Genomic DNA, 27,400 nt, shown 5'->3' on the forward strand with positions numbered 1-27,400 from the left:
AGGGGGAACTGGACTACCCTGAGCCCTTCCCAAGGATGAGTTGGTATTCCTGGATGCTTTTGGATCCCGACCTTCCACCTCCTGGGTGTCTCCGCCTTTCGACCCACTGATGTCTGTGGTGGCTGGGACGACGTGGTCAGCTCCAGACACAGTGGAACCGACCCCCAGAAGACCCGCTAAATTTATAACTACACCACACGATAAACCGTTTTTGACCAAAGGTGTTCCCGTTGATGCCATGGTGGTAGCGGTGGCCACAAAGAAGGAGTTGGCTGAAACTTCTTCATCTGTCCATCCCCCTAATGAGGAGTCCAGGACGATGGACAGATATGGGAAGCAGATGTTCTCTTCAGTGACTTTTTCCATGACGTCTTTGAATTATTTGTGCCACTTTACCCGTCTTCAAAGGGATCTCCTTAAAGAGCTTGGAGAATACCCTCCAAGATCCATCAGCTGAGGGGGCCCAGGCTAAGACAGCCTCCCAGCTGGCGACTCTTAATTCAGTGGTGAACTCCTCCATGAGGCTCATTTCTTATGCAGCCGATGGTGCGAGTAGAGCCACGGGCACAGGCGTTGCCCTAATGAGTCACACTTAGATGCAGCTATGTAACTTTGCTGAACCTTTCAGAGCGTCTTTCACCAACACCCCCTTTGATGGTTGCTCTCTTTTTGGATCACAGGTGAAGGATACCCTTACCAGGTGTGAGCAGGAAGGTAAGACTCTCTCTGCCATGGGAGTCCGTTTTTTCCACTCCTTCCAGGCCATATCCCAAGGGTCAGAAGAGTGGAAAGATGTGGTTCCATAAATCCCAGGGAGCCTTGCTGGACACACGTGGTGAGTTCCCATCCAGGGGCAGAGGAGGGAATAATAACAGACGCCGCCCTCTTGGCAGAGGGGGTCCACAAAACCAGGGCAGCAGAGAATCCTTCTCTGACAAGCCCTTCCAGCATCCCTGAAGGGTTGCCCGGCTGCCCACCTCTGGAGGCATTTGGGGGAAGATTATCACTATACCCAGGAGCCTGGCAAGACATAACACAAGACAAATGGGTACAGTCTGTTACATCCGGAGGCTACAGAATTCCCTTTGGTCGCACTCCCTTATTGTTAAACAAGTCCCTTCCAGATGTTCCACCCAATCTAAGGGATCAAGCAGTTCTAGAAGTTTCAAAACTGCTAAGAAAAAGGGCCATCCAGCAAGTCCCAGCAGACCAGCAAGGATCCGGAATTTACTCAAGGTTCTTTTTGGTACCAAAAAAGACAGGGGGCTGGAGACCCATTCTGGATCTCAGCAGACTGAACAGGTCTGTACAAAGAACGAAGTTTCGGATGGTCACGCTACAGTCCATTTTACCCTTTCTGGGTCAGGACAATTGGATGTGCTCTATAGATCTTCAGGATGCATACCACCACATCAAAATAGACAGACGCTCCAGAAGATTCCTTCGCTTCCGGCTGGGAGCCAGCCATTATCAGTTCATAGCTCTGCCCTTTGGTCTCACCACAGCCCCCAGGGTGTTCACCAGATGTATGGCAGTAGTTACCGCTCACCTGAGACGGCAAGGATTCCAGGTGTTTCCATATCTAGACGACTGGATCCTCACTGCTACCACCAGGCATCACCTTCTGCGAGCCAGAGACAACACTATCCAGACTTGCTGCAGACTAGGTATCACAATAAATTTCGAAAAGTCTGCATTGTTGCCCTGTCAGTCTATCACCTTTATAGGCACAAATTTAAATACAAAAGACATGTCAGCCAGCCTTCCACCAGACAGGGTGTTAGTCATTTGCTAACATGTGCAGGTCTTATTAGGACGCAAAAGAATTCAAGCCAGGTTCGTCCTCCAACTCTGGGTCTCATGGCAGCAGCGATCATACTCGTTCCTCTAGCTCGTTTTCCCATGAGGATTCTCCAGTGGCTTCTTTTCACCCAATGGTCCTTCCAGCAGCTTCCCATGTCTCACATGATTATGATCACACAAGCATGCAAAAAGCACCTTGCGTGGTGGATGGTCTCCACATCACTGCCCCAGGGCAGACCATTTGTACTCCCCCCTCCAGTTGCTACGGTGATCACGGATGCCTCCCTGATCGGGTGTGTGTGGGGGGGGTATTATCAGGGCAGAACAGTCCAAGGCACCTGGCAACCTCACAAGTACCATCTGCATATAAACATCTTGGAGATGAGGGCTGTGCTTTTAGCGTTGCAATCTCTTCAGGACTCTCTTCCTACCGGGACCATTGCAATTCAAATGGACAATATGTCACTAGTGTGGTACATCAACAAGCAGGGCGGAACCAGGTCCTATCCCCTATGTTGAGAAGCACTCAGACTCTGGCAGTGGGCGATCTCTTCCCAACTGTTTCTGATTGCAACGCACATCCCTGGGAGATCCAACGTCATAGCAGACAGGCTGAGCAGAGTAATTCTCATGCCTCACGAGTGGTCTCTGAATCAGGTAGTGGCGGACCAAATCTTCCACAAATGGGGCCAACCTTGCTGCAACCTTTTTGCCACCCCCTTCAACAGCAAATGCAGCATTTTCTTCTCTCTCCTTCCACTTCCCGGACATTCCCCCAGAGACGCTCTAGTCCACGATTGGCCTCAGGGACTTCTGTATGCATTCCCTCCCTTTCCCCTAATCCCGAAGCTAATACAGAAAGCTACCGTACTGGGCTGCAAAATGATCCTCGTTGCTCCTTACTGGCCTCGACAAATATGGTTCCCGTTCCTGCATCATCATCTTCTCAAGTAGCCTTGGACTCTGGACCCAGTTCCAGACCTTCTGATCCATCAATCGGGCGGGCTGCACCAATCCCTGCAATCTCTCCAGCTCACTGCTTGGTTGCTCCATTTCCAAATTTTGCCAGGCTTCCTGATATCTCCCCCTCTGTGCACGAAATTATTTTATCATCGCACAAGTCTATGACTAGAAAAACCTACGCTAGTAAGTGGAAACGTTTTTCTTCCTGGGCAGAGGCTAAGAGTATAGACCCCTTTTCAGCCCCTGTACACCACATTTTGGAATTTCTTGCGGAACTCTTTCATGCTGGGTCCGCTTCCGCTACAATTAGAGTTCAGTTAGCTGCAATTTAAAATTTTCACATTAGCCTGTTGGAAAATAATATCATATCTCATAAGCTATGTAAAGCCTTTCTCAAAAGGACCACTCTGCTCAGGCCCCCAGTGAGAGATCCTCCACCTCCGTGGGATCTAAATTTGATTCTAGCTTCTCTAATTTTGCCCCCCCTTCGAATCTGCAGCATCTTGTTCTTTGAAGTTTTTATCTTGGAAAACCCTCTTTCTGGTAGCGATTACTTCAGCCAGAAGAGTTTCAGAACTTCAGGCTCTTTGGATCCGTCCTCCGTACCTGGTGTTCCACAATGACAGGGTTGCTCTCAGGACTAATCCTTCCTTCCTTCCTAAGGTCTCTTCTGAGAATTACTTGAATCAGTCCATTGACCTTCCTGTGTTTTTTCCCAACCACTCCAACAGGGCGGAATATAAATTGCATCAGTTAGTTGTTCACAGGCAACTATGCTTTTATTTGCATAGAACTAAGGACATCAGAAAATCGGACCAGCTTTTCCTTTCCTATGCTGAGGGTAAACAAGGTCTTCCAGTTTAGAAAGTAACCTTATCCAGGTGGTTGACTATGATCATCACATTTATCTATCAACTGAGGAATAAAGAACTGCCTGTTAAACCAAAAGGTCACTCCACCAGAGCTTTAGCTACTTCTGGGGCCTTTCAGGCTAGGTTGCCCATGGAATTTATTTGTGCTGCAGCTACGTGGGCCAACCCACATACTTTCATTTCGCATTATAAGTTGGATGTGGTTTCCAGGAGCAGAGCTGATTTTGGTTCCACTGTTCTGAAGAGTTTGTTCAGATGAGCCACCCAGGATTTTAGGTGCTAGGGACGCTGTCCCAACCAGCAAGAATGAAGGAGAGATACACAACTTAACATAAAGAAGTTATGTACGTACCATAACGTTCCATGTTCGTTGTCTTCTTCTCACCTTCTTTCTTTCATCCCACCCTCCATCCCCCTATCCTAGTAGACCGAGAAGAGTTCCTTATGGTTTTTCACAGGCTGAGTCTTCTCTGGCTATTCCTCTCTGCCTAGTAGCCTCTCTGGTAGGGTTTATGCATTATAAGATAGGATTCCTTCCTTTTTATGTCTGCAGTTAGACTTACCAAATGAGATCTGGGTTTCTAGCACCAGGCATCATGGGATATTGGGAGGCCTTGAGCCAGTAAACAGCTCTCGGGCTTTTGAAGATGGCCGAGTCAGAGCCGAGGATCGGCTCCGAACCCAACCAGCAAGAAAGAAGGTGAGAAGAAGACAACTAACATGGAACGTTATGGTAGGTACATAACTTCTTTTTGTTGCACCAAAGGATAAGGCCTGTTGGAGTAAGGGTTCCCCAGTAGATGCTGTGTTGGTTAACAGCGGCCACCAAGAAAAAACTTGCTGAGCAGAGTTCTTCTGTCTATCACCCGAACAGAAAGTCCAGGGCATTGGACAGTTTGGGGAAACATATTTACTCATCAGCAACCTTCTCTCTCAGATCACTGAACTACTTGGCACATGTCATGAGATTTCAGAAGGAATTGAACAAGGAATTTTCCAGTACCTTTTCAGTGTCCATGTCTGTGGAGGATAAGAGATGTTTTTTTTTTTTCAAAACTGGCCACCCTCAAATCCCTATCGGATGCCTCCATGAGGCTGATTTGTCATACCTCAGAGGGAGCTATGAGAACAGAAGGTTCAGGAATTGCTGTAAGAAGGCATGCCTGGATGCATTGTTGTGACTCATACAGATACAAAGCTCCCTCCCGGCAGAGGAAAGGCAGAGGGAATTCCTCCCACACGTATTAAAAAGATTCCTAACATTCCACCTAGTCAGACAAAAGTGGCAGCCACAGAAATACAAAAGCTGCTGACAAAGAGTCATCCAAATGCCCCCCCCTCCCCCCACCCCCGACCAGCAAGGATCCTGAACTTACTTTTGAGGTTCTTTTTAGTGCCAAACAAAACCAGTGACCTAAGACAATTTTAGATCTCAGTATTCTGAATCAGTTTGTCAGACACTGAAGTTTCAGATGGATATGGTTCAGTCCATTCTGACTCTGTTGCCCAAGTAAGACTGGATTTGCTCTGTAGATCTCCAGGATGCATACCATCACATCAGAATAGACAGGTTCCCCAGGAGATACCCACATCTCCGGCATGGAGATGGTCACTACCAGTTCAGGGGCCCTGCCCCTTAGTCTCACCACAGCCCCCAGGGTATTCACCAAGTGCATGGCAGTGGTCACAGCTCACTTGAGACTACTGTGATTCCTGGTGTTTCCTTATTTTTGACAAGTGGCTCCTCTGTGCTCCCAGCAAGTATCTACTAATTCAACCAGAGAGTACTTGCTCCAATTATGGGTTATGCGTATAACTGTAAACTGTGCCAAATCTTGGCTATTCCTCCACTCAAGTCCTGGAATTCATTGGTGCTGATCTGGATACAGTGGCACAGATTGCAGGCTTACTGCAGACAAGGCTGAACACAATGCAGAGCCAAGCATCATACATTCTCTCTCTCTTTTTCTCTGTCTCTTCCTTTCCCTCCAGCCAGGTTAGTCTTACAACTTCTTAGGTCTATGGCAGCTTCCATAGTTCTGGTACCGCTAACAAGATTTTGAGTGAGGGCACTGTATTGGACACTTGTGGTGCAATGGTCGATAGGACGTCACCTTCTGACTGCACAAATTTGAATTACAAGCATTTGCAGAAAACACATTGCTTGCTGGATTCATGCAGAGGAAGTTTCTCAGGGCTGCCCTTTTATTCCTTCAATACCCAAGACCACGGTGACTGTGGATGCCTCCCAGTTAGGGTGGGATGGGGGTAATACTTGGGAAGGATGGTCCAAAGACATGTGGTGAAAGTCAGAGGCCATTCTTCGCATTGTTGTCCTAGAAATGAGAGTAATCCTATTGGCGTTACAGGCTTTTCAAGATGTTATGCCTTTCAGGGATGGTTGCTGTTCAGACAGACATTATGTCGGTGGTCTGGTAAATCAACAAACAGGGGGGAACCCAATCCTACCCCTTATGTTGAGAAGCAATGAGAGTTTGGCAATGGGTGATCTGTTCTGACTGCTTTGTGTTGGCAATGCATATGCTGGGGAAGTACAAAATGAGCAGGTCCATTTTACTCCCCCATGATTGGTATCTCAATCCATTATTAGAGAAAATGTTTCACTAGTGGGGCCAAAAGTGCTGCAACCTTTTTGCTTCTCCTCTCAGTTCCAGTTCAGCAGGTACTTTGCCCTGATTTCCTAGAGAGGGAGTCAGTGAGAGATTCTCCGATTCCTGATTGACATCTCGGTCTCCCTTATGCCTTCCCTTCCTTCCTGTCAATCTCAAGTTTCTTCAGAAAGCAAGTCAAAGAAAGGCAAAGTTATCCTCATTGCTCCATTCTGGCTTTGAAAATGTGGTTTCCCTTCCTGTGGCCTCAGCTAATTTCCCCTCCCTGGTTATTGGATCCTTCTCAGGATATTCTGTTTCACCTATCTGGAATACCTCATCTGGATATCAGGACCCCAACTTGACCACATGGTTTCTGCACTTCCTTTGTTGGCTAAGCAGTCCATGCTTTCTTCCCCAGTGCATCATGTCCTTACATCATCCCAGAAGGATTCTATTAGAAAGGTGTACAAGATTCAGAACCGGTTCCAGTTATTCCTGACTTCCTTGCTTCCATTTTCAATAGTGGAGCTAGTTATTCTGCAGTTAAGGTTCAACTTGCTGCCACCCCTAATTTTCACTTAGGTGAAAACCACTCTTTCTTGGCATCACTGAAATTATGTAACGTCTTTCTCAAAGGTACCTTTTTACTTCAACCACCTATTAAGGACCCTACTACACCATGGGGTTAACAGTGCTTCTTAAGGCTTTGATCCAGCTTTCTTTTGAGCCCTCTGCCAAGATTAGCTTAAAATTATTGTCATGTTAAACCATTTTTCTGGTTGCAATTACATCAGCCAGATGACTGTCAGAACTCCTGGCCTTTCTTCCCAGCCTCTGTATATGTTTCTTCACAACAGTAGGGGGTCCCTTCAAAGTAATCTTTCTTTTCTACCTAACATGGCCTAGGTGACCGCTATCAATCAGTCCATCAATATACCTATTTTCTTTCTAACATTTTCCAACAAATGGGAATACATACTTCATATGTTGAATGTTCTTAGACAGCTTAAATTCCATTTCCACATAACCAAAGGTTGCAGGAAATCTAAGTCTAAATTTGGCAAGGCAGTTTCAAAAGTAACTTAAGTTAGATGGCTCTCTAATTGCATTTCCTTTGTTTAAAAGTCCAAAGGAGTGATATTACTTAAACCACCTAAGGCTCATTCCACCAGATCTGCAGCCACTTTGTCTGCATTCTGGTCCAGAGCTTCCATAGATGACATTTGTGCAGCAGCTACTTGGTCTAATGGTCATACTTTTATTGTTCATTACAAGTTGGACATCTTATTGAGGAATATTTGGCTGCACTGTACGCTGGCATATCCTTCCTTGAGCACATCCAGGGTTTCTTTCACTGAGGACTCTTCCATCAATTGAGGAACAGAGGAAAAAAAGGGCATCAGTTACAAAAGTTATGTGCTCACCCTAACAATGCATGTGTTGCTTGTTTTCATCCTTCCTCAACTGACTGACTAGAAGGCAAATTTGATCTGAGGTATTTCAGGCAAAAGAAGAGGATTATGAGTAAGGGGTGGAGCTTAAGCATGAGCTACAGAGTCTAAGTCTAAAGAAGTGGCCAAAGACTGATCTGAGACCCATCAGTTAAGAAAGAGCAAAAACAGATAACACAGATGCATCATTATGGTGAGTACATAACTTTTGTTTATGATTGCTGGGTATTGGAGCATTCTGTGGCTCATTGAGTTTTTAATAATTTTTTGGCTTGATTGCAATTAAACAGTCCCTGAATTGGCTTAGCAGATGAAGTGCAACGTACTGTGTTGTATTTTGCTACAATATGTGTAAAATGATTATTACTAACGTATGCATATATGTATACATGTGCATCTGTGTTTGGGGCGTTGCAATATATTTAAAAAAAGCACACTGACCAAATTTGTTTCATTTTCCATCACAGTCAAATTTCTGACGTACACAATAACCAGTGATCTTTAGAGGTCTGTTTGAGGAATTTGGGGCCAAATGTTTAACTAACTGATCAGTGGCAAATATGGCACAGCAAGTAGCACAATGCAGAGAGTAGTTCTCTGGTTGAATTCTATGTGGAGTTTTTGAATAGGTTTTACTTAGCTTCCTTGATTTTTTCTAGCATCCCGAAGACCTGTTATAGGTGAATGGGCAGTTTTCCTGCAGGTACCTGTGGGTAACTATAGAGTTGCATAATGTCTCCTCACAGACATAGGTTCTCTGATTTTTTTTTTTGGGGCGGTGTCTTCACTGCAGACTCTGCATGTCCTCACTGTGTTTGTGTACATTTTCTCTGGATGGAAGTATGCAGTGTATGTGTGTGCTTTTATCTGCCCATGCATCTTGTGATAGACCTGTTGTGTTAGGGATAGTGTGTGAATGTGTGAAAAAAAATCATTGGAGCATCTTGTAATTAACTTGGCTTGTCAAGAGTGGTATTAGTGAGATATATACTAACTTTATCTGTTGACATGAACACACAGTATTTTAGAGCTTGTGTAATATTGTGGATAGCAGAAAACAGAAAACGAAACAAGTAATTGCAGGTGTAAAATTAATCACAGAACATCTGACCCCTCAGAGCTTCTGGAGGGCCTGGTGGCCCCCACCCCATGGCTATATAGTGGGATTTCTAAATAGGCTTGGGGGATTTGTACACAGAGCTAGTAGTGGAGCCCCATCCTGAATCTCTGACCTGGGCCCAACGTAGTCTAAAACTGGGAATGCTCACAAATGTACAAGATGGTCCTATAGCTTCAGTGGGGGGGGGGGGCTATGGACTGTTTGGCAGTGGCAGCTGGTGACTTCAAATTAAAGGAGGGCTGCAGGAGACAGCTGAATGGGTGGGGCCAATGGGAATGGGTGTGGCCAACTAGACAGAGGGTGGAGCTATGCTCAAAACCACAACAACTGGAACTTTAATTAAATACATTGCCCTGGGTGCCAAACAGTCATTACGAGAGTTCAGTCAAGACAAAATGAAGTGTAGAAGAAAAAAATATTTCAATGCATTTGGCTACATGACAACTTACTTAATATCCAGATGGAAACAGGTTGTGAGGCATGAAAAAATAAATTACTTTTTAAAATACATTACTGGAATGCCAGTCAAAATCAAGTATAAAAAAACAAGCAGCACTCAACTCAAACCACTACTACTTGCACTGCAGTTCTAATTATAATTTATATTCAGCTTTATAAAATTACCAAGTAACATGCTGAAAGTAGCAATCTCTGTGATACCCCCACTTGTAAAATGTTTCTTATTCAAAAAAGACCTGCTGCCTGACACAACTATCTACTTGTTTCATGGGGAAGACATGATCAAAGTAAAAAATGAACAGCAAACAAGAAACAAGCTCAAGATAAATTGCTTAAAGGATTCCTGCACAAGACCACACATGATAGATTGGCATTCTGTTTAGTTTACGGGTAAGCCTGCAAAGATGACTGCAAGTCTCCAACAAAAGATGACTGCAAGTCTTCAACAAATGTAATGAGCTTCTGAAAATACTGTAATCCTGCCCTTTTATTACAAATATTGTCATATGCATTTAAATACCCAAGGCTTATACATTATCTAGTTATGTAAATATTCTCGGCATGGCAACAACGAAAAGGCTTTCAATGCTGGTAATTCTTTAACAGTATGCTTATTAAAGCTTACTTGCATTTTACAATCTCCGACAAGCTTACCTGATGGTCATTAAATCATTGCTACGTAAACAGAGCAACAGGGCACTGTGACAGCATGCATTTCCTGAATAATAAGAAGCATAAATCAACAGTATAAAAATATGACTGAAAACCATAACATTCTGCAAAATCAAGGACAGACGAAAAGCCATGGTCGTACTTGTGGTCTACCTTGGATGGGGGAATACTCTGCACACTTACACTGCATAACTGCTCCTTGCCTTCCTTGGACACACCCAGAGCCACTACAATGGGGAGTGGGGTGCAACAAGTATGTCACAATTTGAAGTGTCTCTGGCTGACAGTGATGGCTCTGACACTCATACCTTTCAACTTCAGAACAAGAAATCTGGACAAAGCCATACATAGAACTAGAAGTGGGACACAGGCCCAAAAATAAGGACAATTTTTAAATATTGCTCTTATTAACTTAGCTAATAGAACAGTAGTAGGTCTTGCATTAGTAAGAATTTTCTGAAGGGTATGAAATCTGAAACTCAAATGACTGTCATTATTTTCTAACTTCAATCTTTAATGACTTGTCACTAATTTGCCAGAAAACCAAATTTTACAGACCAAAATGTGATGCAAAAATATAAAGTTGCCACACAATACAGCTGGGAACCTGTCAAAAAAGGGACACCTTTTTAATATTAACACTGTTAACTTGAGCAGCTAACAAAATAAGAGCATCTACATGCATTTCTGAAATAAAAGTAATCTATAACTCTGATCATTACAGTTATATATAATTGTAAACCCTCCATGTTTTCTTCCAAAATTGCCATTTGGGAGGGATTATTAGGGAAGAGCAACATTTTGAGCCAAAATTGGGGACAATAGAGAGGTTTGGATATTCCTAATTCTACAAAGCGATTTGCACATACCTCTCAACCTCTTAATGCAGGAAATCTGGACAAGGCCAAATATATTGGGGGACCATACAAACACTACTAAAAATTGCTCTTGTATAAACTTAAGACAGTTGATAGAATAACAGGTCTTGCATTAGCATGCATTTTTCTGAAGGTTATGACGTCTGAAACTCAATGTCTGTCATTTAGTGACTTCATTCCTAAGTGATTTGCTAGAAAACCACAAATGTTATGAGGAACAAACCAAATATAAGAAGCAAATATCTATTCATTTTGCAAACATATGGACAACTGAGAGGTATAGTTCAACCGGGGCTGTCTGAGTTTGCTACCCCCCCCCCCCACCTGACAAAATCATGGTTGAATGGAGCCTCCCCCCTGCAGCCATTCTAATGTCCCATTCCTTGCTTATTTTGCCCCATTTACCATAAACACTGTAATGTGCATACTGCTTTACTTCTGTGATTATTTAGATTTCATTTGAAAGTTTTATTTTGCATTTTACAGCACAAAACCTAATATATATCTGTTAAACAAAGCAATGCAGTCTCACAATGAAAATAGACTTAACATTAAAACTTCTCTGCCCTTGAAACTCACATGCATTGAAACAGCATTGAAACCCACATTCAAAGAAAATACATTTTGCCAGTGGCAGATAAAGATTAACTCTGGGCTGTTTTCAAAATCATAGGCCCCTTGAACATGAAACATACACATGCTCTTTGATACACCTTCCTGACTGTATTACATTATATTCCTTGTACAATACAGTACAGTTGCTAGAGGGCATTTTAAATGTATTGTTTTGAACATTTTTCCAGTAAACAATGAAACAAAATGCATACACCAATGACAAAACTGCCCAATTCAGAATATTTCCATCATAAAAAGTCTACTCAACCTTCTATAGTCCACCAGTATCAGTAAATATGCACAATCTCTGAAGTAGTAAAATCCACATTAAAGAAAACTGTAACTAATAAAGAGGTTGCTGCTAGCAAACAACTTTATATGTCATTGTTTCATCTACAAATAAAGTGCCTGTTGCCTTTGAAGAATAAATTGCGTATGTTGCATGCATTAAAAAAATGATAAGCTAGTAATACCACAATATGGAATGGATAGCAAACTGATAACAGGTTCATAGTTACTAGGTATCTTTGCCAAAAAGGACTGCAGCATTCACCCCCTTTACAACACAGTACAGTATCAGCAATGCATCTACCTACTGTGGGAATAGAACCCACAGCCTTCTGCATCAAAAGCAAGTACACTACCTGTTGTGCTATTAACAGTGCAAGCAGACTTAGCATAAGCAGCACTAAACTTTTGTTCCCCTGTAGCTCTCAGCTCCTTGTAAAATCTACTCGACACTCAGCTGCATCTCTGAACTTTGCAGCACAAGAAATCTGAAAAAAAGCCAAAATTTATTGGGGGGGGGACAAAAGGTCAAAAACTAGGGACACATTTTAAACATTGCTTGTATAATGTTGGAAAGTTGCTAGAATAAAATGCTGTGTTACCACCATATATTTCACTGCCACGTCTTGAACCCAGGGGACCCTGTGCAAAACAGTCAGAGCAACATACCACTATGCCAAATCAGCTGTTTTGTGAAAGAGGAAGACGAAAACTTAAATGGCTACCATTTACTGAGTTCAGTTCTCACCATAGCACAACTGTCAACCTCTTAGCACAAAACACCTAAACAAAGCCAATAATGGGTGAATACAGCCCCCAAACATTCAGTGAATTCAGTTCTCACCATAGCTCTCAACCTATTAGCAAAAAACACCCGGACAAAGCCAGTAATGGGGGAATATAGCCCCCAAACATATTCAGTGAATTCAGTTCTTACCATAGCTCTCAACCTTAGCACAAAACCTGGATGAAGCCAATAATGGGGGAATAAAGTCCCAAAAATAGGGACAAACTTCAAATATCCATCTTATACACTTAGAAAATTGCTAGAATAAAAGCTTTTGTGTTACCATGCACTTTCTAAAGAATATGAAGTCTGATATTCAAATATGTGTCATTTTTAACATTTGTTAACCAGGAAAGTCTGACTTGGAACAAAAGCTAATTTTTAGCAGAGGCCCAGGGAGAAACATTCCAGACAGACTCATGTCTTTGTAAGATGGGAGGACACTAGAGGAAACAAAAACAGGGAGGGCATACAGACTCCACACAGAAGGTAAGGCACCCCAGCCAAGAATCAAACCAGAGGACATGTAGCTGTCAGGCAACAATGCTACCACTGCACCAATGCACTACTGACAAGGACACAAAAATACAGAAGCCACAGATTTTATGAGGAACAGAACAAGCATGAGGGAAAATCTGCAACATTTTTACAAATGGTGTTGGGTAGGGAATTCAGGCTCTTGCCACCTGGGCCCAAGGTGCAGGGTTCAAGCCTTATTCTCTACCCACCACCATGTAGCACCTGGGGCATTTTACACACCCTACCTGGATAGATGTAGATCCCTTCGTTGCAGCATTAAATCCACAGCCATTGGAGAACTACAAGCCTGCCCGTGCACTACGTCCTTCCCTACGTCTGTTGGAGCATTAAATCCACCACAGCCCGCGAGATGTTCTTCCCCCGACGAGACTCTCAGCCTGCCGACGTTGCAGTCAGAGTCCGATCCCTTTCCAGTGACAGTCTATGCAGTAACAACTGCATATACTTCTGGGATCTCTGCTCTTGAATGTTTCCTAATCTGGACTGCTGCTGAGACAGTCTATGCATGCTCCAGACTGTCTCAGTAGCAGTCCGGATGTTGGAAATGCTGCTAGTGCGCATGCACGAAGGTCCGCTATTTGCGATCGTTTTTTTATTTTATTTTCTTCTTTTCTATTTTATTTTATTTCTTTTTTACAGCTGGGGGGGGGGGGGCTGCAGTCCAGCAGTCCAATAACACGGGCCGCCCCTGCTGTTTGGTCATCTTGTTTTTGTGTGTGTTTGCTCACAGTTCAATCTGCTGGTTTTATAGGACTAGTGTGCATTTGTGAGAAGTAAGATGGACTGCTTAACTGGACATTTGATATGCACATACAAGGTAGGTTTCATTGCTGGGCTGTCTGTGGAGAAAATGGCAAGTTATATGCTTCTTCTTGCTTATTATTCTAGATTTACAGGACTAATGTGATTTCTGTGAAACAATATGAAATGTTTTACTTTGTGTTAACTGTTTGGTTGGGACAGAGTTGAAATATATTGCATGGCCATCCTGTTTTATCAAAATCAAACATCTGAATTAATACATCGAAATGGCTATAACTTCTTAGTGGAGGTTGTCTGGATGAAGGTGTCTGACCCTCGTCATTTGCACAGTTTTAACAATAGTCAGATCTTCAGAGCTTCTAGGGATCTGGTGACCTGTATACACTAAGGCTGTCTAAATGGATTTTGATATTGGCTTAGTTTTAGCCTTTGCCCTGAACCCCACCTAGTTTAAAATCATCCCTGCTCAGAGGTGTACACAGAAGGTAACTGTAGCTTGTGTGGGGAGCTGGGAATGATGTCATTATTTCTTTAACTTTCCTCACAGTCATCAGAGGTCACTATCTCATCTTGGGCTAGGACATTATGATCATTATATCTTTAACTTTCCTCACAAACTACATATTTGGTGCACAGAGGGTTACTAAGTTTATACAAGGGCAGTGTACTGTGTAAAATAACAAGTTGGAAACATTACTGTAATTCCTATTTTTTTCATTTTTCTCACAATCAGACATCAGATGGCATATAAAGGTGGTTATTTTTTGGGGAGGGTAAAGTAGCTTTCTGTTTCTGTACGTCTGACAGCAGATATGCTGTATTTGTTTTTTTTTTTCAGTTTTGCCCAAGTTTGACATCACAGTGGTGCACAGAAGGTGGTTTTCTTTTGTGGGTGGGGGTGAGGACGCCTGCTGTATACACATATATTCTCTTCTTGCTATACCCCTTCCTCCTGGGCTTTGGCCCTCTGCAGCATTAATCAATAGAAGCTAACTTTATACTAGCCCTTGTGTTTTCCTACCTTTTCTCTTTCTCCTTCTTTGACTTAATGAATGATAATTTTAAAATATTGTGTAGACTTGTACTTGATTATATCTTAAACCTACGCAAAGACTCTGTACTGTTCATAGAAACAATTTTTATTTTTTCTTCCAAGCATTTTTACTCTCTAATGTATTTGAATCTAGTCATTTTTTTAAATTATTGTATTTTGTAATTTACTTATGCTTGGAGCTTTTCTCCCCGGGCCTCTACTGAAAATGGACATGTATCCAGCTAGACTAACCCGGTCAACAAATGTAAATAAATAAAATAAATAAATAAACAACCTGAAACATAGGATTGTGATTATTTGTCCCTTAATGTTCATCCCAATTTAACATCAGATGGGGATACGCAGAAAGTGGCTGCCTTTTTTAAGGTATGATAGGGAGGTAGGAACTGTCTCCAGATATGATTAATATATCATTTCAAGCGTTTGTTTTCTGTGGTTATTGTGCATGTAATTTGGTTAACTTTGAGCATTAAGCCTTGGGTGCAACTCATTTCTTCTTTGAAATAAAAAAGCACGATTTATATTTTTTTCTTGTAAATGATTTTTGTTCAGGCCATCATTGGACTGAAATTTTGAAAAGAAATTGTAGAACATCTATAACTTCATGACTTCTGGGTGCCTAGCAGCCCCTAGACCCCCAGTTTAATTTGGTAACTGCAGTGCAGTCTTGGCATGTTAGGTCATAGGTAAGTAATGGGTTAGCTACCCATGCAGGCCATTTTAAGCCAATTCAATTTCCCTTTTGGTGATTGAATTATCCTATCCTATTTGGGATTACGTTCACTTACCCATCTTGTGGTTGATAATTATACATTATCTTTTCTGAGAGTAACTGGGATCATACCATAGATAGTTTGAGAGAACCCATGCACGGGATAAAGCATTTAGGAGTTGCCTCTGGCCATTAGTAGTACAGGGGACAGTCCTGGGGTAAAATTGTCTGTTTTCAGTCCAGTTACCTGTTGTGCTTGAATATGGACAGGGATGACCTTTTTATGCAGATGGGGAATCTGTTCCAGAGCAGCTGAATCCTCTGCGATATATATCTGTCCTGCCAAACCTTCCTGTTGATGTTGCAGAGGCAGTTTAGATGCCTAGGAAGAGTGTTTCAGATACCATTTGGCTTGCTGATGTGCAGTAAATCCATCAATATTGGGTTGGAGGATACCTTGTATGCCAGACACGGGTCACCTCATAGCAGGGAGTATAGTGACAAGGCTTTAAGTTGGTTCATGTAGTACATCTTGTTTAGGCCTTGTTTGTGGGTGTTCCAGTTATTGCACATGTCTGGACAGATGCATGCCAAAGGGGGCATTATACTCAATGATTGGCTTAATAAGGGCTTAATAAAGGAGACTGTGACTTCCCCGTAGATCAAGACAAAGTTCCATTGTTTATAATCTGTGCAACATAGACGGAGTTTCTTATGACAGTGGACACATGTTGATTGAAAGTTAGGTCACTCCCCACATAAGTTCTCAAATCCAGAGCAACTGGGTTCAACTCTTAGGGGTGTATTGCCAATGTGGTAGTTAAGTCTGTTAGATCACTTCCGAAAGGATATAGTAATGCATTTTTGGCATTTAGTTTCAGAGTGCGATTTTGGCACCAGTTCTTTATTTCGGACAAACCTTCTTGCAGGATGGCTAAGTCATTTGGGGATTCAATGACTGCTCCTAGTTTGCAAACTTTGTCAGAGCTTTTTGGTATTTGCTTTTACTTCAGAGAAGTAGATGCCAAATATGAGAAGTACCAGCACACAGGGCCTTAGGGGACTCCACTGGTGACTGTTCTGTTTGTGTTTGAGTGTGTTGAATTTATTCATGGAGACCCAAAGTTGGAGGAATTCCTTCCCATAATCATGATTTTTATTCAAGCCATCACTGATTGAAACGGTTTAAAAACTGTAAAATGCATCTCAGAATATCTAGAAAATCCATGGCCTCTGGGATCATGCAACCACCAGACCCCCTATTTAATGCAGTTATTTATACCACAGCTGTTAAAATGAAGCATTTTTCAATTAAGATGTATTGAGGGGATTTATGGAAAACCAAAGTTGGAGAGCAAGATTGAATTCCTTACCTTAATCATGATTTTTGCTCAGACCATCACTGAATGAAAAGGTTGCTTAAAAAACTGTAAAATGCATTTGAGAGCATTTAGAAAATCAATGGCTTAATGTGATTATTTCCCACATACTTATAAGAGAACAGTCTTGCCTTAAAATTTGTTGAAAGAATGAATGAATGAAAGAGTAAAGGAAAAAATTGAAGAACGAGACAAACTGAGTGAAAATGAAGAAAAAGGTATGGGTAGGGTAGGACTGGGGGCACGTTGTGATGTGTGTCTGTGTCTTTGTGTGAGTGTGTGTGTGTTGGGGGCAGCAGTGGTGGGGGAACACCATGGATCCCTTTCACCTAGGGCACCAGTTGACCTAAGGCTAGTTTGGTGAGCATGGGGGCTAAGTTAATACTACCACGACCATTAAAATACTTGAAGTATCACAAAAATGCTTTCTAAACTCAAACTTTAAATTATTTATGTTTGCTTGTTTAGTGTATGATAAGAAAGCAGATTCCACTGAGGCAAGGTACCAAGAGACACAGACTCAAACAAGATGGTACACTGATATATAATAAATGTAAACAAGCTGTTTAAAAAAATTGCTTAGTTTTAAAAAAAGAGCAGAAAATAGACAAGCAGCATCAACCATTTAAACTATGGTAAGTACATTAATTAGAAAAAATGTGACTGGTAATCATAGCAGGACAGTGCCATTGACAACCTCCTCTATATTATGTGCATTGTTCAAGTGAGGTAGGGTAAAAGTTGTCTGCAAGTCCAGACATGTAGAGAAAGAAGAGTGAGAGAGAGAGGAGAATTGCCAAGTTAGGTTTAGGCATATCTCTCAACTGTCCGGATTTTTGCAGAATGTCCAGAGTTTAGCCTCATATTTTTGTTTATTCCTCACAAAATTTTGGTTTTCTGACAAATGATTGGTAAATCATTTAGAATGGAAATCGGAAAATAATAACGGGCATTTGAATTTCAGACTTCATACTATTCAGAAAATTAATTCTAATGGAAAACCTGCTATTCTATCAACAGTCTAAGTTTATAAGCCCAATATTTAAAAATTGTCCCTGTTTTTGGACTTTTGTACCCACATTATTTATGGCATTGTCCAGATTTTTTGCTGTAAGAGGTTGAGAGGTATGGGGTTAGGTCAAGGTGTTTTGCTGTATTCACAGTAACTTATATTGAGATGATGTGTTTTTAACTCTGTTCTGAACCCAGATTGTAGAGGGATCTGATTAAATAACTGTTAGAAACTCAGTCAGGAGCAGTAGCTGAAGGAGTTTGAGATAAAGTGACTTTTCAGCTCACCACCCTTGAATCAATCTCCAACCCGTCCATGAGGCTAATCGCTCATGTGGCCGAAGGGTCAACGAAAGCTGCAGATTCAGGCATAGCCATCAGGAGATGCAACTAGATGCACTTATATGAGTTTGCAGAGCCACTTAACTCTTCTTTCGTCAATGCTGTATTTGATGGAACATCCCTATTTCATCCCAAAGTGAAAGAGACTCTAGCCAGATGTGAGAAAGATGGAAGGACTCTTTCTGCCATAGATGTATGCTTTTCCACTCCCCAGCAGCCTTATTCTAGGAACCAGCAGAGTGGGAGACTCTGATTAAAAAAGTCCAAAGGGTCTTGCCAGGACTCACGTGGCAATGACTTCTCTGGGGGCAGAGGGTGAAGTAATAATGGATGACGCTGAGGAAGATACAGACATGGTCTGCAGAAACACGGTTCCAGAGATTCTTTCTCTGGGAACTCCTATCATCGTTCCTGAAAGGAGGCCCGATTGCCATCCTCTGGAGGCAGTCGGGGGCGATTATCCCTGAACCAACATGCCTGGCTAAGTTTAACAAGGAACCTTTGGGTGCAGAGGATTATAACCAGAGGATACAATGTCCCCTTTGTAGTGCAGCCAAAGGCCACAACCAAAATCCCGGATGTTCCACCCAGTCACAGGGAAGCAGCAGTCTTAGAAATTCAAAAACTGCTTGACAAAAGAGTCATCCAAACAGTCCCACCAGACCAGATAGGATCAGGGATTACTCTAGGTTCTTTTTAGTGCCAAAGAAGATCGGGGAATGGAGACCAATCTTGAATCTCAGCAGGCTGAACAAATCAGTTCAGCAAACCAAATTTCAGATGGTCACTATTCAGTCTGTTCTTTCCTTTTCGGGAAAAGATTGGATGTGCTCTATAGATCTTCAGGACGTGTATTACCATATAAAGATGGACAAATGGTCCAGAAGATTTCTGCGCTTCTGGCTGGGAGCCAGTCAGTATCAATTCAGAGCACTGTCCTTTAGTCTCACCACAGCCCACAGGATGTTCACCAAATGCATGGCAGTGGTTGCAGCTCATTTCAGACTGCAAGGATTCTGGGTGTTTCCATATCTAGATGAATGGCTCCTTGCTGCTCCCACCAGGTGTCTTTTCTAGGCAGCTCTGAAACTACAGTCTTCAGCTCTACTCCAGTTTAGGCATTACCGTAAACTATGAAAAGTCAAAGTTGGAGCCATGCAAGCAATTAGAGTTCATCGGAGCAAATCTAAAAATGATCACGAGTTTCCCATTTCTACCCAGAGAAAGACTACAAAGGATAAAATCTCAAGTCAGCCAGATTGTTTGCAAAAACAAGGTACCAGCAAGGCTCCTCCTTCAAGTCCGAGGGTCGATGGCAGCTTCGCATCACCCTAGTCCCATTAGCAAGATATCACATGCAAATCCTTCAGTGGCTTCTAGCGTCACAATGGTCCATGTTAGACCAGCCAGTGTCTCACGTGATCACCATTACCAGCTGATGCAAACAGGACTTACAATGGTGGCTTCACTCCAGTGAAATTGTGATGGGTTTGTCCTTCCTTCCTTCTCTCTCCACCCCAAGCCGTAGTGACCACGGATGCATCCTGGATGGGGTAGGGTGTGGTATATTGTCTGGTAAAAACAGTCCAAGCCACTTGGTCCCATTTGGAGGCCAATTTGCATATCAATGTTCTAGAGATGAGGGCAGTGCTGTTAGTGTTGCAGGCATTCCACCCAGGCCTTCCCTTTGGAATAATTGCAGTTCAGACAGACAACATGGCAGTAGTCTGGTACATGAACAAACAAGGGGGAACCAGGTCCTACCCCCTTTGTCGAGAAGCCCTCAGTGTTTGGCAATGGGCAATTTCATCTGACTACTTTCTCATTGCAATGCACTTCCTGTGGAGCTCCAATGTAATTGCAAACAGATTGAGTAGATGTATTCTAATGCCTCACGAGTGGTCTCTCAACCCATGTGTGTCAGAAAAGACATTTCGCCAATGGGTCCAGCCTTGCTGCGACCTATTTGCATCCCCTCTGAACAAGAAGTGCAGCAACTACCTTGCCCTGATTCCCCCTCTGGGGGAGTCACCAAGAGATGTGCAGCTACACGATTGGCCCCTGCTCTACTCTATGCATTTCCCCTGATACCCCTTATATCCCAGTTTCTTAAGAAAGCCATCAGGTCATAGAACAAGATAATCCTCATTGCCACATTCTGGCCTTGACAGGTCTGTTTTCCCTTTCTTTGGCCTCACCTAATTCAGAAACCTATGAGTCTGGACCCAACTCCGGACCTGCTGTCCCCACCTGGATGGATTGGTTCACCCAAACCTACAGAACCTCAAGCTTACCTCATGGCTTCTCCAATTTCCATGATCATCAGGCAGTCCGCTCTCAGTTCACCAGCTCAAAGAATTGTTCTGGCTAGTAACAAACCCTCGACAAGAAGATTGTACCTCAGCAAATGGCACAAGTTTTCTACGTGGATGCCTAAGTTTAATACTGACCCATATTTGGCTTCAGTCAATAAGGTTCTAGAGTTCTTGACATTGGTTTTTGAAGCAGGAGCCTCAGCATCTGCCATTCGAGTGCATCTAGCTGCAATCGCCAATTTTCATTTGGGTCTGAATGGCCCATCCTTAATGTCCCATAAGCTTCACAAAGCCTTTTTGAAGGGGTCTATGATGCTGAGACCTCCATATAAGGAACCATCTGCACCTTGAGACCCAAACTTAGTTCTCCAATCCCTAGTTTATCCCCCCTTTTAACCTTCAGACAAATGTAATCTAAAATTCCTGTCTTGGAAAACGTTGTTTCTGGTAGCCAACACCTCAGCCAGGAGAATTTCAGAGATTCAAGCTTTATCGTTTAAACCTCCTTATATAATCTTTCATAAAGACAGGGTTTCATTGAGAACTAACCCTTCCTTTTTGCCTAATGTAGTTTCTGAAACCAGTCTGAACCAGACTATCCAATGTCCAGCCTTCTTCCCAGGTTTTCTAACAAAGGCAAATGCTGCCTTCATTTATTGAATGTGTATAGACAATTCCATTTCTGTTTGTACAGGATAGGAAAAAATAATTCAGAAAATCAGAGCAATTATTAATTTCCTTTTCTTCACTGGCAAAGGGGAAATCAGTTTTCAAAGTTGCTCTGGCTAAGTGAATAAAAGACTGTGTTACTTTCGTCTGTAAAAACAGGGATATACCACTACAAAGACCTGTTAAGGCACACTCCACCAGAGCAGTAGCCACATCTGCGGTTTTCCATTCCAGGGTCCCCTTAGATATTTGCGCAGTGGCTATATGGGCTTCTCCACATACCTTTATTACTCATTACAAATTGGATATGGTCTCTAGGGGAAGGGCTTCCTTTGGCTCGATGGTTCTCAGGAATATTCTTCCGTGAGACCTCCCAAGATTCAGGTTGCTGGGGATATTGTCCCATTGTTAAGGACTATGTGAAGACTGACAACATCAGATAAAAAAGTTATGTCTTACCATAACGTTTCATCTGTGTTGTCGATCCTCACATATCCTTGACATACCTGCCCTCCTTCCCCCGTCCCATAATTTTTATAGTGGATCGGATTTCATCTGTGATACAAGTCCTCTTCAGTGGATTCAGATAAGGCATCTCTCCTCTCTTTCTTTATATGGTTATCTGTCACTGTTTTATGCAAACTCGATCTGAGGTAATTTGGCAAGGAGTTTGCAAATAAGTGTAAGTAAGGAAATTTTTTTTTTTTTTGAGCTGGGGTACAGGATCTGAATTGCCTAGGCATAGTAAGACCTGGTTAAGTTTAATTCTGGTAGCTGCCAAAAAAAGCAATTACTAGAAAATGGAAATCAACATCTAAATCAATTGTATTTAAAGTAGTAAATACTGTAACAGCGATCAAAGAACTGGAAATGAGATGTTTAGAAAGGGTAGGTGCAAATTACATAGAAAAAAATGGAAGGCTGACTACAGAACTCGTACTGTTCTGAAAAATGTACCTACACATAAAAGATACTACTACAAGTTGAACATCTCACTGTTTTGTACAAAACATCATTCCAGATGTACTTTTCAGTATATTTTGATATTCATTATATCCATAGCATTTGTCTTGTGGTGGTATTTCTATGGTCATTTTGATATTGTACTAGGAAATAAGCAAATAAGCATTTACAATTTAGTATGGTAACAGTTATCCAAAACTGCAGAATTTTGATTCTTTTTTGCAGTGGGGCTATTGCTGCAACACTGTGGTTTATGCATATACCAGACCAGATCGTCCTGAATACTGCGTTATCTTCTGGGATACCAAGAATAATGAAAAACATGTGAAATATGTCAAGAGTCTTTTGTCCATAACAACTTTTGGAGACTTCTGTATCCTGGCAACTAAAGTAGATGAAAATGCCCCTCAGGTAATATTGGTTTGCTTTTTCTGATGCATACAATGATTTGAAAAGTTATATTTAGATATCCTTTACTATGAATACTAAATTTACGTACACAATCAGAATTAATGTGATTGGCATTTTTGTTATTCAGTGGCTGTGCTATTTAAAGGCATACAAGCAGTCCTTTATAGTGGTTTGTTTGTTTGTTAGTGGAACTGGGTTGATGGATGCTTTTGCAGTCTGTTAAGAATGAGACGTAAGTGTTGCCTTTGAATTTATTATTCTTACCCTCACTTCATACTTTTCAGTCATTGCTAATGCTCCATGTCTTTCTTTGCTAACTCTTTGTATCTGCATCTGAACTTACATTGCAGCATTTATTTACCAGTCTTAATGCAAAAAAACATAATTTAAAAGTATTTAGAACATAAAGACTACCATAATCCTTCCAATTTTCAAATGACAGTCATCCTTGGCATGATCCATGCATATTGCTGTCATCTTTCATCAACTTATCTTAATGCTTCTTTTGTACATTTTAATTATCAATCTTCAGCTTATTATATGCACTTAGTTTAGAAACATCTTCCTAAAGTCGTTTGTTTCTATGAAAAAGCATGTTTATATGTTTTTATTTATAACCTTACTAATACTTAAACTGTAAAAAAAATATGTATGTACAGCTGTGCAATCTTTCACTAGTCATTATTTATCTAAAGTATTGTATATATTTCTTTAGTATTGTATATATTTCTTTAGTGATGCTTACTGTCTAGGTTTCCTCTAAAAAAGGTCCTGGGATCATCAGACATAACGTTTACTAGAATTCAGTAGCAAAGTTTTGGGGTAGTTTTTCTAATTTCCTCACTTGCCATGCCTTTAAGTGGATTTCCTCCTTCTGTACACACAGGACTTGTATAATATAATTTTTCAATGTTTTCTTTGTCAAGTGTCTTTAGTTCTACCCCCCCCCCAATACTTCAGCCATGTGTCTCTTTCACTAGTAAATTCCCTGCAGTTGGTTTTCAAAATTAGTCTTGTATATGAATTTGCTTCTGGCTTTGCTTTCTGCTAATCTACTATATTGCAGAAGAGCTGATTACTTATGAAGAAGGGAAACAAAAGCAAACACAGGCAGGCATCTGCACCTGTTTTACAGTCTTACAGAGGCACAATAAACCAAATGCCGTCTTTAAAAAATATTTTTCATTCAAAATTACTCCTTTCATTCACCAACTACATCCAGGCTTTATACAATGAACATGTCCTGACTGAAATTACAGTTGCAGTATTCCAAACAGGCGGGTTTTCATCACTGAAGTCTGGCTAGAGTAGCAAAGCCTAAACCTTTCCCAGTAGCATACATCTGATGTATAACCTCAGCTCCAAGAGTAGTGGTATGTAAGTGTAAATAGCCTAAATTCCCAGACTATCTTGTCAATGGCCCAAATGCAGGTCTGTCACCAGTCGGTCTAATCTTTGTGTGATCATTTGTACCCTAAGGCTTCTCAGATTGAGATAAGTGCCCTGTTGGAGAATCTTTCCTTGTTTAAACTGTTTTGCTGTGATTTATTTAGATGTCAGCTAGGAAGATAAGTGTGAGTGCAATAGGCAGATACCCTACAAAGACCTCCACACCCAGTGGGGGTTTAACTGGTTTTGAGGTGCTTGTTTGAAGCAAATTTTGATAACATCAAGTCTTTCTTCTCCTCTCCTATCATCACCATTGTGAGTTAGTTAAAAAAATAATAAGCAGTTTTTCTAGCTGTAGGGATTTTGGGTCTGCTAACTACTGTCTCTGGTGGATAGGCATTATGGCTTCTTTTCCCTGAATTAACATCTTTGGTCTTTTTTGTTATGGTGTTTGTGTGTATGGTGGTATCTGTTTCAGTATTGCTGAGAAGGTCTTGAGATTTAAAAAGCATGAATATTGTTGACATAAGCTGCTTCTGCAGGGTTTGTATTGCAATTGCATGTACTTCCAGGGGGCTGTGCATTTGGATCAAGAGTGTGTAGCCTGATAGTTCCAAGATGGCTGCACATTCACTAACAACTTAGTTGTAGCTTCCTCAGTGTGAAAACAGAAAGTCAGCAGAGAAAGCCAGTGGACTTATATTTCTAGGTAAATTTCAGTAACTGGCTAGTACATGCACTTCCTAGATGCCAGGAAAAAAGAAATACAGGGGGGGCTGAAAGAAAATCAGCTAGAAATGATGAGGAAAAAACACTGACTGGGAAGACTACTGCAGCTGTTCAGAAAAAAAGCAGTGCAAGCTCCAAACATGACTTCCAGTAATCTATAGGAAAGTGTAAGACAGCAGCACACAGACCTGATTAAAATAAATGAAACACTGATGGGAGTATATCAACTCAAATAATAAAAGGCTGGAAAAAATGGAAGAAGCTTTAAACAGATATTCAGATGAGGTGATGAAACTGCAAAAATCAGAGGCCAAAGTGAAGAAAAGGCCAGCTGAATATGTGACTGTTCAAGAAGAGATGTTTCAAAAATAGTAAAATTACAGGGCAGAGCACATGGGGAAAACATGATATTTTCTGCTGTAGTAGAGAAGCTGAAAGGAACCAACTGTATTCATTTTATGAAAGCACAAATAAGCAACTGAACTGGTATTCCACAATAGGAGTTGTTAATTGAAAGGGCATATTGTGTGTATGCTCCAAACTTGGTTATGAGAAAGCAACCTGGACCTTTAATACTAAAGATGTAATCTTACCAGAAGAAGGAGCTGATTCTGACAAAACTGTAGCAGAAGGACAAATTACTAAAAGTGGGAGACAGCAGAGTGTATATGAAAAATGATTACTCACTGTATACCAATCAGAAGAGGAGTAAATTTGTTCCACCATTCAGGGAATGTAGAGAAGCAGGTGTGAGATTCAAACTGCTGTACTCAGATATCTTCAAAATATTATTTCCTAGAGGGACAAAATCATTTTTGACGCAGTACGTGCTAAGGAGGAAATACAAAGGTTTGTCCCAACAAAAAGTGAGCTGAGAAACAGAAGGAGATAATGCTTCTTGTTCTTCTAGTAAAAAAACACCATAGAGAGACTGTGCCAGTGAAACCTTTTCCAACATTTCAATGGATAATGCTTGAGAGAAGGAAAGAAGCACAAGAGTTGAGTAGAAGAATTGAGAGTATGTTGGAAATTAAGCAAAGACAGGATTTGGTAGATGGAGCTGAACAGGAATAAATCCAATAAATTGTAAACTGACTAATATGAGATTACAAAGCAATAATTTGTGAAACATGACAGAGCAAGAAAATCTGGAAGTATTGCACTTTATTGACTTTGTTAAACTTGTAGGGGACTCTAAAGCACATGCCCTACTTGTTTGGAAAAATACTTAGGATAGGGGAAGAGAGTGGGAAAAAGTTAACTAAGTAAAACACATTTTTTTCTTAATAGTAATAGTTTTATACTGCATGCTTTTCTTTGCATGCTATAACGTGAAGCTTTCTTAGTTATTTTTAATTGTAATTGGGATACTAATGTAAACGGGTACTCCTGTTTTTTCCCCTTCTCTATTTCTCTTTTGAGTTTTAAGAAATGTAGGCACTGCAATGGAAAAGAAAAGTCTAGTCAGAAGTGTATGAAGGGGAAAATTGATGTACTTTTTCTCATTCTTGCATAGGGGAATGACTGGCTTAAGGCCCTTAGCTTGCTCTAGTAATAAGTTTTAAGAGGAAGCAAGTGAATGAAAAAGAACAGGAAATGTTATAAAGCTTTTTTTCTAGCAAATAAATGCATGCTTAGTAGTAACTCTGTATCTGGTCATCATGTCTCCATGGAGAAAATCTGATAAAGAGAAATGGCTAGGAGATCATGTTTTCTGAAAGCATTCCATTGTTTTTTTTTCCATCTGGGGAAGCTATAAAGATAAGACAAAACCAGATGGCAGTTAGTAAAAGAAAAGGCTGTACCGTGTGTCTTAGCATGGTTAACCCAAGTCTCTGAATGTGGCTGTCAGTTTGGGACACTTGTTTCTATTAGAAGGGTAAAACTTCAATATTTGAAGATGTACATAGTTTTGTGTGTTAGTATTAAGTTAATAGGTTTTAGGGGGGGTTTGGGGTGTGGGCTTTTTTGAGTGCTTTCAATAAAACAAAAAATTGTAAAACGTGACATAGGCTAAAATGGTTATGACAATAAACAATTGTATAAAGGATCTGCTTGCCAAACAGTGTGTGCATGTAACACAAAAGCCAGAACCAGACACTTAAAAAAGCTGTTGCACATAAAGGGTGGGAATAGTAACTTTTTATACAATAATCCTTTCTGTAATATATTTAAATGTCAATGGTCTCACAGATAAATACATAAAAGAAAGAATAGTGAAGTATATTGAACATGTAGAGTGCAAATAGCTAGGCTACAGCAGGCACACTTGGAAAGCACTGAACATGTGAATTTGATGAAATGAAGAGAGGAGTACTTATATTAATTGAAAGAGGTGCTCCAATAGTAATAGAAGGGATAAAAAAGATAATGATAGATTTGTAGTACTAAGGGGCTACTGGCAAGGGCCTGGGATTATACTGGCATGTATTTATATTTCACCTTAAACTGCTATAATGGAGCTTAAGAAAATTCTGGGAGAAATAATCAGCTTTCTGCAAGGAGTATTACTTATAGATGGGGACTCAAATTTTATTTGCAGTAGTAATGATGTGTGGGGGGGAGGCAGAGGGTAGTTGAAGACATTTATGAAAATATTTTGCA

General features: G+C 41.2%; 1 protein-coding gene across 1 annotated transcript in view; it reads left to right on the top strand.

Annotated features, from left to right (window-relative positions):
• Positions 1-27,400, top strand: part of WDR35 (WD repeat domain 35) — a 2,872,164-nt gene that overhangs the window by 658,928 nt on the left and 2,185,836 nt on the right. The window contains exon 10 of the mRNA XM_044065775.1: positions 22,493-22,678. Within this exon, the coding sequence (XP_043921710.1) occupies positions 22,493-22,678 (186 nt within the window). The remainder of the gene's footprint in view (positions 1-22,492; positions 22,679-27,400) is intronic.

Source organism: Protopterus annectens, chromosome 1.part0, assembly GCF_019279795.1.
Source record: "Protopterus annectens isolate FY-2018-M chromosome 1.part0, PAN1.0, whole genome shotgun sequence".
Classification (NCBI taxonomy): Eukaryota; Metazoa; Chordata; order Ceratodontiformes; family Protopteridae; genus Protopterus; species Protopterus annectens.